The following is an 11395-nucleotide window of genomic DNA, read 5'->3' on the forward strand; positions in this document are numbered from 1 at the left end:
CATTGTCCTTAAGCTCACACTTAATATTTTAATTTTATTCGGTAATTTTTATTGATATTTAATTTTTCTTTTTTTCTAAAAAAAAATACAAGTGTCAAAATTTGAAGCTCCATAATAATAATAATTTTTTTTTATAAAATAAAAAAAACCCAACAATTTCTGCCCAAACAAAACGATCCCTATGAGTCCCTTTTAAACCCAAAGGGCCAGTGGTCCTACTAGGCTTCAAGTCAGATTTAATCAATTTCATCCATTATCTCAATAAAAGATAAAATAAAAATGAATTTTCTTTTATTTTCATAAGTTTTCCTTAAATCCAAAAATTGAAAAATCTTGATTCGGCCATTAGGCTGGTTTTGATTTGAACCGATTGAAATTATCGATTCATGGTTCAATAAAGGTTAACTGAAATCAGCGTGAAACTCCTTTAAAATTTTGGTTTGATTTAATTAAATTTAACGGTGCATTATTTTCAATTTTTGTATATTTTAAATAAAAAATTCAGTTTGACCTGAAATTAAATCTGACAATTCTGGTTTGATTTCATTTCATTCATTAAAGGATTAAGTTAAATATGAATTTGATCAGTTTCAGTCTGATTTAAAACGGTCTGATTTTAATTCTGAATCAATCCATAGCTCGGTCTAGGAAAATCTAAAAGAAAAAGAAAATAAAAATAAAAAACCAGAGGCTTATTCTTCTTCTGCTGCTTTGTTTTGTTTGGTCTTGCCAGTGCCATTGCCACCCTAAAAATTGAAAGAATATCACTAAAAAAAACTGTCCAAACATCTTCACTAAATTTAGCTCTCTCTCTATTATCTATTTTCTTAAATCAAAATCTTCTCCTATCAATTTATCCACAGAATTTTTATCTTCTCTTTTATCTCCTAATTCACCACCATTAACACACTCACAATCCATCCATGCTTTGTCAATAAAGTGAAGAAATTCCAGAAAAAGACGACAAAGAAAAGGTGGGTTTTCAGACCCATCTCATTTCCAGCTCTATTCAACGAGAACAAGGAAATATTCATGGAAATGTACACAGTACTATCCGTACTCAGTCTATTCTGTTAAGGATTCTGTTTCTTGCAGTTTCTGATTCAACTACTGTATCCAGATACCTCGTGAATGGATCTAACAATACGGTTCAGTGCACTGTAAATTTACTGTTTGCTTCTTGTGTTTGCACAATCTGGGTTTTCATCTTCTGTGTTGGTTTTGCTATGGAAGCATGATTTTGGGTACCCGTCTTGTGGATTGATATTTGTATTATGAAATTTTTTGTGGTGAGATTTGAGTTGGGATAAAGGAACCTATCTGGTTGGTGCTTTTTGTTATATATTTATTTATTTTTTTTTTTGGGTGGGCAGTAATGTTGTCTGCAAATGACCCTATGGAATCGTTTCTCAATTCAATTCAAGTGGTGAAAGATGCACTCTCGCCGCTTGAACTTGGCATTCGGAAAGCGGCTGAAGATCTTGAGAGTTGCTGGGGAGTTTCTAAAAACACTAGGGTTAATCATCTTGAATTCAGTTCCACTGATAATAGGAACCATGACAACAAGGTTCAGATTTGTGCTGTGAAAAAGAGAAGTTATAGTTATAGCAATGGCAATAATGGGAACTCTGTGGCTGGTGAAGAGAGAAAGGAAGGTTTTTCCATTAAGGTTCCTATTAGAGCTTTGTTGGGCATGTTTTCGCTGAATATGGAAAATGAGCATAATAAGAACAATGGAGGCAGAGGTGAGTCGGGGAAGAAAGGGTTGAAAGATAGGGAAGCGGGGAGTGAAGATGGGTCTTGCACAAATTGTTTGCAGTTTGCAGTAACATGGTCTTTGTTAGTTAGCGGCCTTGTTCAGGCATTTCCTAGCCCTTTCAAGACAAGCAAAAAGGGGTTTCAGAAAGTAGGTGATGATGATAGAGGTAATTTGCATTTGTGCAAAAATGAGTTAAAATCGAAGGTTTCCAGAGAATTAAAGCAAAGGGAATTACAAGGTCAGTATGTTAAAGCAGTTCAAAATGATAGGGAAAACCATAAAGAAGGGAAACATGTATCGCTTGAATGCATTATAGGTTTTATTTTTGATCAACTGGCTTATAATCTACAGAAATTTAATCAGAGTTTGCAGCAAGCAGATGTCAAAGGTTGTGACTATGATCATTCAACTCCACCATCAGAATCCTCTCAGTTTGATCATTTGAGGGCAGTCATGAGTATTTGGGAAGGTCAAAAAGTGGACGTAAATGGGTTTTTGGGGAATTTGAAGTTTGCAAGAGTAGGAGGTGTGCCATCAGGTATAGTTGGAGTATCTTCTTCAGTGAATGAAGAAGGTGATGATGGTATCAGTGCTGGCAATGGGGAGGAAACTGGGGGTAGTTCACCGCAGAAGCTGGCAAGTGGATTGCTCAGTATTCCCTTATCTAATGTGGAGCGTTTGAGATCTACATTATCTGCTGTTTCTTTGTCGGAGCTAATTGAGCTTGTGCCACACCTGGGGCGATCTTCTAAAGACTATCCTGACAAGAAGAAGCTATTCTCTGTCCAGGATTTCTTTAGATACACAGAGTCTGAAGGTGTGGTTTGTTGTCTGCCTATGCAATAAATTTACTGCCGCTTTTGTATTTTTTATTTATTTCACTTGAAAAGTAGAAAATATAAATGAAATATGAAGAGTGTTCTCATTTTTTTTTCGCTATTGGAGAATGTATGATGCTTATCTGATCCATAAGTCTGCACAACATCAGATGCTTCATGCATGAAGCTTATGTGCCTGTCTATTCTTGAAGAGTGCTGCATTGCTAACTGTAGTTACCATTTTCCTTCATTTTGAAGAAATGCAGAATTGTTGTCAAAATACCTGTGTTCTAAGAATTGATTTATTGGATCTGCTTCAAAGCGTTAATTGATCAATTATTTGAAACTTTGGCTTTAGAGCAAAATTAGTACTTTTTTACATTCATAACATGTTTTCACAATATTTTTTGGAAGATTTATAGTTCTATTGATTTTATGATGAACAAAGCCCATCTTTTATGTTAATGGCATAGGATCTGATTTCTGAGACCATGGCAATATTCCACAATTTTTAATTTTGCATAAATGGAAGCATTGCAGAAATTTAAAAAGAGGCTTAACTATGTTTCCTCACCTTCTTCTCTTTCTTCCTCCTCATTCCAGCTATATTTTATTCAAAAATAATTTATATTGACTTAAACTTGGAAAATATTTATGTCAATTTACTTTTTTCATATATATATATATATATATATATATATATATATATATATATATATATATATATATATATATATTTAGTGTTAACTTCTTGTTGGGTTTGTATGTGCTGCTCTTGAGCCTTATACCTTGACCAACAGTGATATACCACGTTATGTTTAGAGCTGATGTTAGAAGGAACTAATGACGATGTCATTAGTAGTTCATGCACTTTTTGTAGGCTTCAGGTTCAGGCTGTAAATACTTGGACACATTTTTGCAACTTAAAAGTAAACTTGAATTGCTTTTGGAGAGCAGTAATTACTATGTTTATGCAAATTTGAATCACTTGTTAAGACTCAAAAGCAGCTTTAAGTATATCTAAAGTCTCTGATTATGATATATAAATGGATAGTGTAATACACTATTCCTATCTTTGATAATACAAAAGACAAAAGGAAATCTAAAAGGAAAGGTTCAGCAATCATCTGATTGTATATCTTCCAATGGGTTTGTGATTATAGAACATTCTTTTGTTTATAAACTCATCTGAAAATGTTTTTCTTATTCTATTCTGCACATTCTTACAGGAAGGAGGTTCTTCGAGGAACTAGATAGAGATGGTGATGGTCAAGTAACATTGGAAGATCTCGAGATTGCAATGAAAAAAAGGAAATTACCACCGAGATATGCTCGGGAATTTATGCAGCGTGCTAGAAGTCACTTGTTTTCAAAATCATTTGGTTGGAAGCAGTTTTTGTCCTTGATGGAACAAAAGGAACCAACCATTCTCCGCGCTTATACTTCTCTTTGTTTAAACAAGTCTGGGACCCTGAAAAAGAGTGAAATATTGGCATCACTTAAAAATGCTGGCCTTCCGGCAAATGAAGACAATGCTGTTGCTATGATGCGATTTCTGAATGCTGACACAGAAGAATCTATTTCTTATGGGCATTTTCGGAATTTTATGCTTTTGCTACCTTCTGATCGACTTCAAGATGATCCTAGGTAGGATGTTCTTGCTCATTTTGAGGGAGACTTAACAGAAGTTTGGTGCATACACATAGACAAATTTAGTCTTCATTTGTTTATTAGAAATTAACTTATTTCTGAGATTATTTTTTCAGGAAAACATCTTTTTGAAAAATGACATTTTTGTTGTGCGTTTGTAATGCTGAAAGTCAGTTGGAAATTATTTTCTAACGGTTGGAGTACATCTAAAAATATTAATTTCTTTCAATATATAAGACTGATCGTGTTTAAACCCATAAAAACTTCATATATTTTATTGATTGTTGAATATGAGGAAAAATTGTGTAAAAATGGTAATTGTTATAGTATCTGGTGACTGGTGGCTGTCGACAACCAAAGATGAGTAGTAGTGATTAATGGAATAATGAGTTTGTGCTTATGTGACTTTTTTAACAAGCTCATTCACTTTCAATATATTTGTTGAAGTCCAAAAAATGATTTTGTTTTCCTTTGACTGAGAAAACATTTTCCATTGACTAATTTTAACGAAAAAAATGTTATCCGTGAAATGTTTTCTATGAAATAAATGGAGCCTTATAGCCATACTGCCTTTCATCCTGGTAGAAGTGTGAAGAGGTGCTTAGATATATGGGTTTTGTATGTTCAATAAGTGTTGTCTGATTCAGCAGCCAAATTGTTTATATTGATTACTTGGTGCATGTTGTTTTTAACTGGACAACAACAGTTACCCTATTTTTAGGTAATCTGTACAAAGTTCATAGAATGTGAAACTTGTCATGAGATTGCATGAGAGAAACTTTTGCTGTTGTATGACATGATGGATATTCAACACCTTTCATGTTGTCTCCACTCCATCCAAAAATTTTCCCCCTTCCTTCTTTCCTCTCCAATCCTGTATTTAGTATTGTGCTTACCTGATTGGCTCATTGCATTTTACTGATGGTGGCTTCTTCTAATGCTTACAGGAGCATATGGTTTGAAGCTGCTACAGTTGTTGCTGTGGCACCACCTGTGGAGATGCCAGCTGGAAGTGTTCTAAGGTCTGCATTGGCTGGGGGCCTATCATGTGCATTCTCTTGTTCTCTAATGCATCCTGTTGATACAATAAAGGTAAGCTCTTCTCCTTGAAAATGTGTAATCATGTGCTAATATTTTTACATAAAATATACCCATGTAACAAAACTAACACAAGGGCCAAAAGCGAAATTCTTTGGCTGCAAAGTGGAACTGCAAGAGCGGCCACTTCATCGAAATCTGTACTTACATCATCCGCAAGAGCAGCCATTTTGTCAAGTCTACAACTTTGCTTTGGCTTAGTAGAATAGCTGGTTGTACCTTTTATGGAGAAAGGTGTGATTAAAAGTTAAAAAACATGATGACATCCTGCTTTGGTGGACCTACCTCTTCTGTACTGCTTTTCAATCAATGATTGAGACCTTCTATTGCAGATCTTTTTCAATGGGCAATTATGGGCACCAAAAAATTATGCGCTGCACTTTGACTTATCATCAGGCTTCTGTGCCACTGATTCATTGGCCTAATGGTTAATGATGAGGTGGGCTTGGGAGAGATCCCAGGTTCGAGCCTGGGGGTAGTTGTAAGTGTACCGTTTGACCCGGGATCTTACAGCTCGCTATCTGGCTCCCGTGGTTTCCAGGCTATTGCAGGGGTTCAGGGGGTGATTAGTCTAGTTGGCTAACAACTAGGATACACCTCCTGAAGACCCAAAAAAAAAAAAAAAAAAAGATCATCAGACTTCTGTTATAGTTACCTGAATCTCTTTATTATAGTGTAGTAGAGCATAATACTGTTTCAGCCCCTTTTCAAACTGCAATATAGTTTTGGGAAAATATGATGCTAGAAATCTGTTCTTTCTTGTGATCTTTTAGTTATTTGTTTTTGTCCTTTAATTCATTAAATCATAGATGTTAAAAGTGGGCCTTGGCTCTAATGGTCTCAGGCCAGGCTTCATCCATGTGATGCATGCCTAGGCATATAGGCACCTGCCTTTAAGTGGACACCATGGCATGCATCTTAGGTGCCTAAGGTTTTTTTCCCTCTTTATTAGTTGGTTTTACTTGCACTGTTGCACTGTTGGATGCTTTTACTTTATGCCTAAAGTGATGATGTTGTGTTGATAAGATGGTACAATAGTGAGGTTTAACTCAATGAGATTGATATCACCATGTGATTGGGTGTTCTAATTACAAATTGAAGTTTTCCCTTCTTCCTTCTATTTTGTAAATAGTAAATGAGGAATGGACTGATTTAGAGGAAATGAATGAAGAACAAGCATTGAATTCTGTTTTTTTTCAACTCTACTTAGTGGTGATTGGTGACCTTTTGTACTCTTGCATGCTCATGGCTCTTGTCAAACTAATCTAGCTTTGGCAAAGCTTGTATATTTGTAATTTCCTTGCTCTCTAGCGGGCATATGATCTATGTTGAACTATTTATCTTCTTTGTAGCGTTCTTTTGATCTTATTCATTTCTAATATTTTTTTTTGTATTATTATAATACAACTTTTTGATACATGTTTTAATGAATGTATGCCTTGCATATAGGCCTACCTTGTGCATCTTAAACCTTTGACAACTATGGGTTAAATATTTTTCACAGAGACAATATAGAGATATTGGTTGAAAGTTTCTTCACAATGTGCTATATTTTTTTTTTTTTGCTTTGCCCTTCTCCTGATGGAAAAAGTTCTTTCTTTTTTGACGTAATTTTAGTACAATGAAAAGCGTTTTCTACCATACATATTGTTTTCTCGAATATTGCTGATGTCTTATGATTATTTTCATGATCTATCTTTCCTATGGTCTGTTAGACTCGGGTGCAAGCATCAACCCTAAGTTTCCCAGAGATCATTTCAAAGCTTCCAGAGATTGGTGTTCAGGGATTATACAGGGGTTCAATCCCTGCAATTCTAGGACAGTTTTCGAGGTCCTTATTTTTCCTTTCCACCTTTTCTTTGGATGGCAACCACTTCTCTATCTGGCTGACTTATTTTGTATCAATATTGCAGCCATGGTCTGCGAACTGGGATATTTGAAGCTAGTAAACTTGTGCTCATAAATGTTGCTCCAACACTCCCAGACATACAGGTAATGATTATTATTATGCTATTTTGTTAAATTTCCCATAAAATACAGATGCAACATCTCTCTTTCTTTTTTTTTTCCCCCGGTTTCTCATATGATGTTTGATAATGCAAATAAAATCTTAGTGAAACCTAGTACTTTCCTTCACTGTGATGGTTTCAATAATGATAGATTATGCTTGAGCATGAAATATTTAACGGTTCTAATTTTCTCTCTGTTCTGGCTCCCATTTAAGGAAGCTACTCAGACTTTCTTATCCCTGCTTCTGTTGTTGCCATTGCCATCTGTCTAAACAATTAAATTGCAGCTCTCTCTCTCTCCCTCTCACCCAGCACTCCTTAAATTTAATTATATAAAGTGTTCATACTTTCTTTGTTAACTTGTAAATAACTTTATGGAGTCATTCTAGTTTAAGGAGGAAAGGTGAATAAGTGTTAAATGCAAGCATTTACTTCAATGCTTGTGCTCTTTTAATTATCAACTATGCAGCCTGTCCTATTTTATTAAGCATAAAAATTTTGCTATCCTGAGGGAGGTAACTGTATTCCATTTCAAATTGCAAATGTAGCATTAGTAGTGCAATTAACCAGTTTTTGCTGTGAAACTATTAATACTTGTATTCATATATATGCACAGCATGCGCATTTGGATGTACCTGCATATCCCTTCACAAATGAAGATAATAAACAAGAATTGGTTGAAGGAACTATTGTAGTTAATTTTTCTGTTGTAGTCTTGACCAGGGAAAATGATCTTTGTGTTGGCTGGTAACATTTATTAGTCTTATTAGAGCCTCCTATATGTTCATGTTGGATTTGAGGGGCTCTGAAAATTAAATATGCACATCTGGTTACTTTCAGGTTCAATCTATATCATCTTTCTGCAGCACATTTTTGGGGACAGCAGTCCGGATCCCATGTGAGGTGTTGAAGCAGCGCTTGCAGGCAGGTCTTTTTGACAATGTAGGGCAGGCTATTATTGGTACTTGGCAGCAAGACGGTCTGAAGGGATTTTTTCGTGGGACTGGTGCTACACTTTGCCGTGAGGTTCCATTTTATGTTGCTGGCATGGGACTTTATGCTGAATCCAAAAAAGTAAGGAGATTTGTGTAGGAACTTGCAATCTTTTTCATCTATTTTTTCGTTTTGATATTTCAAGTTTGCAGAGTTCCATTTATACTACATGCAACAACAGATATTTTCTTCTCATGATCTCTTACCTACTCATAAAGTAAATTTCATGTCAAAGACTGGACTAGCAACCATGTTTGCCTACTCATAAAGTAAATTTCATGTCAAAGACTGGACTAGCAATCATGTTTGCTTGTAGTCTGATGGGAATTTGTTTAATGATAACACTTATTCATTATTTTATTTTAAATTATACAAGTAAGTAGAATGTTAATGATCATAGAAGGGGGAAGCAATTATATTTTCTATGCTTGTTATATGTTAAATTTAATAGTTTTACGAAGGGATGAAGTTATGGCTACAGAAGCATACATGGGAAATTAAGGAGAATATTACTATTTATTGTCCCAAACGTTAAGTCAAGAATTTTTTTTTTCTTCCTTTAAGCTTATCCATGCCATCACTACCCTATGCTAAATTTTCAGAGATACCAATTTTCCATTGGAAATGAGTCTTCTATATGAGCATAAATCTTCAGCCTGCCTAATAGTTTTTAGGTAAGAAATTTTAATAGGTTGAGATATTAAAAAATAGGCTCATAAATGTGGAGAATGCGTTGTATAATTGTGGATATGAATATTTATAAAAAGGTGTCATTTGAAATTCACTTCAAAAGAGTGCTTAACAACACGCATAAATTAAATTCTTTTTATGAAATAAAATAAGTTAACTTTCATTCACAATATACACTAAAATAAAATCCAAATCCCTTACTTCAAACCATGGTATCCAAACATAGCATAAAATTACATGGAATAATTTTTTGTATGCTTTATATAATTATATACTGAAGAATTATTTTGCTTCTTCTAGTTTGCTCAACAACTTCTACGACGGGAGTTAGAACCCTGGGAAACAATTGTAGTTGGGGCCTTATCTGGAGGGCTAGCTGCCGTGGTCACTACCCCATTTGATGTGATGAAAACTAGAATGATGACTGCACAGGGAAGATCCTTACCGATGACAATGGTTGCCTGCTCTATACTTCGTCATGAGGGACCCCTTGGCCTATTTAAAGGAGCAGTACCAAGGTTTTTCTGGATTGCCCCTTTAGGTGCCATGAACTTTGCTGGTTATGAGCTAGCAAGGAAGGCGATGGACAAAAATGAGGAGACATCAAGCGATCAGCCGTCTCAGAAGAAGTTAACTAGTTCTGGATAGCCTTTGTGAAACTTCAAAAACATTTTATACGGAGCCTCCAGGTTTTTGTTTTGTGAATGCTGCTGGAAAGTTTTGTGCCCTTTCCGAATTTTTAGCAGCATATACAACAGATCATCTGCCGACAAGTCTTCCCCCTCTCCCTTCCTTCTTCAGCCAAGACATTGTACTTTTCAGTTTCTTGTTGCAAAATTTCATGGTCTATTAAGGATGGCTGCACAAGTCTTTTTTGCTTAATCTTGTATCTGCTTCATTTGTGTATATTTCGTGTGCAGTTAATTCTTTTCTTTCCTTAATCTGAAATTCTAATTCTGTATGGCATGTACGTCTCTTTTAGGAGAAGAACTGTCTTTTTCCTCTCTAATTTGACTACTCAATTTGATAGCTGCGATCAATAATAGCGGTATCCTTCTATGCAGGGTATTTTGAGTAGTCTTTCCTTCGTTATTGACATTGTAAATAAATTAATTATTTGGTTGCTGCACCCCTGATGGTAGATTGTAATTGCCACGTATCTTTTCCAGCATCTCAGCAGAAATTCTGGAGACTAGGGTGTAAACAAACCAAGTCGAGTAGAATTTTGGCTCGTTCAGGCTTGATTCGTTAATATTGGTTCAGGCTTGAGTTCAATTCGAGCTTTAACATTAAGGCTCAAGTTCAGCTCATTTAAAATATGTTAAGTTCGAGCTCGGCTCGTTTTCAATTTGTTTATTGTATTAACGAGTCAAACAGAAGCTTGATTCGTATCAAGGTTGATAAACTATTAAAACGAATTCGAATGTAAGCTCAATAAGGTTAAGCTCGATTCGTGTTTGATAAGCTCAATCTCAAGTTTGATCAGTTCGAGCTCGAGCTGTTTGGGTTCAATAAACTTGAGCTTGATTGTTATTATACTTATTTTAACTTACAATTATTTTTATAATAAATTATTACATAAGTTTGTAGTTATACTAATAGAAAATAATAAGAAAAAGAATTTAAAATACATTGCAAATTATTTTAAAATAACACAAATTGCAGCACTATTATAATTCAAATAAAATTAATTATTCTTTATTCTTTTAATTCAAAACTACATAGTTTTAAATCAAAGCTATGTAGTTTTAAAATTACATTATAAATTTTATGTAATTATAATTAAATTGTTATTTTATTTTTCTAATGCTATTTTGATCAAATTTATTACTTTTTGTATTATTAATTAATTCATATTGTTAATAACTTTTATTAATTTTTTATATAAATATATTATAATTTGAGTTTTTTATTATTTTTATATTTAATTTATTTAAATAAGCTTAAAAAGGTTAAATATATTAGATTATTTAATTTATCAAATTATATTTGGTGCTTTATATTTTTTTATTAATATACTATTTAAGATATGAACAAATTAATTTTTATGAACTAAGTAGACAATTAATATTAAGTATACTAATAATTATAAAAGCACATATTTAAGTTAAAGGTTTAAAGTTTAAAGAGAGAGATATTATGAAAATATATACTAAGAAAAGTATAGTATTGAGAGTCAAAATACATGGATAGATTAGTTAGTATTAATAGAAAAAAATATGTAAGAGATTGTAAAGAAAGAGAAAGTAATAATAATGGTTAGATAGATTAGTATTAAACTTAAAGTTTTGTCTTTAAAAAGTTTAAAATATAGAGAGGAAGAGGAAAAGAGAGAGATAGAATTCATATTTTAAATCGTAGGACTACCACCAAAACTA

General features: G+C 33.8%; 1 protein-coding gene across 2 annotated transcripts; it reads left to right on the forward strand.

Moving 5' to 3' along the window:
* Positions 1-700: 700 nt before the first annotated feature.
* Positions 701-10026, forward strand: LOC110654850 (uncharacterized). Of its 2 annotated transcripts, XM_058133449.1 has the most exons (8): positions 701-974; positions 1374-2576; positions 3807-4224; positions 5175-5319; positions 7041-7156; positions 7239-7317; positions 8175-8408; positions 9318-10026. In XM_058133449.1, exons 2-8 carry the CDS (start codon positions 1376-1378, stop codon positions 9663-9665), a joined length of 2541 nt encoding a protein of 846 aa, XP_057989432.1. In that variant the 5' UTR covers positions 701-974; positions 1374-1375; the 3' UTR covers positions 9666-10026. The 2 variants fall into 2 exon arrangements, with proteins under 2 accessions (XP_057989432.1, XP_021666670.2); XM_021810978.2 differs by having other exon boundaries at positions 702-2576.
* Positions 10027-11395: the final 1369 nt, after the last annotated feature.

The sequence above is a fragment of the Hevea brasiliensis genome, chromosome 14 (genome assembly GCF_030052815.1).
Source record: "Hevea brasiliensis isolate MT/VB/25A 57/8 chromosome 14, ASM3005281v1, whole genome shotgun sequence".
Classification (NCBI taxonomy): Eukaryota; Viridiplantae; Streptophyta; class Magnoliopsida; order Malpighiales; family Euphorbiaceae; genus Hevea; species Hevea brasiliensis.

Excerpts from the sequence above, each read along its gene's own strand:
- LOC110654850 (XM_058133449.1), top strand. The coding sequence starts at position 1,376 with ATGTTGTCTGCAAATGACCCTATGGAATCGTTTCTCAATTCAATTCAA. Across the intron at positions 4,225-5,174 it reads CGACTTCAAGATGATCCTAG|GAGCATATGGTTTGAAGCTG; the intron begins GTAGGATGTTCT and ends TAATGCTTACAG. Across the intron at positions 5,320-7,040 it reads ATCCTGTTGATACAATAAAG|ACTCGGGTGCAAGCATCAAC; the intron begins GTAAGCTCTTCT and ends ATGGTCTGTTAG.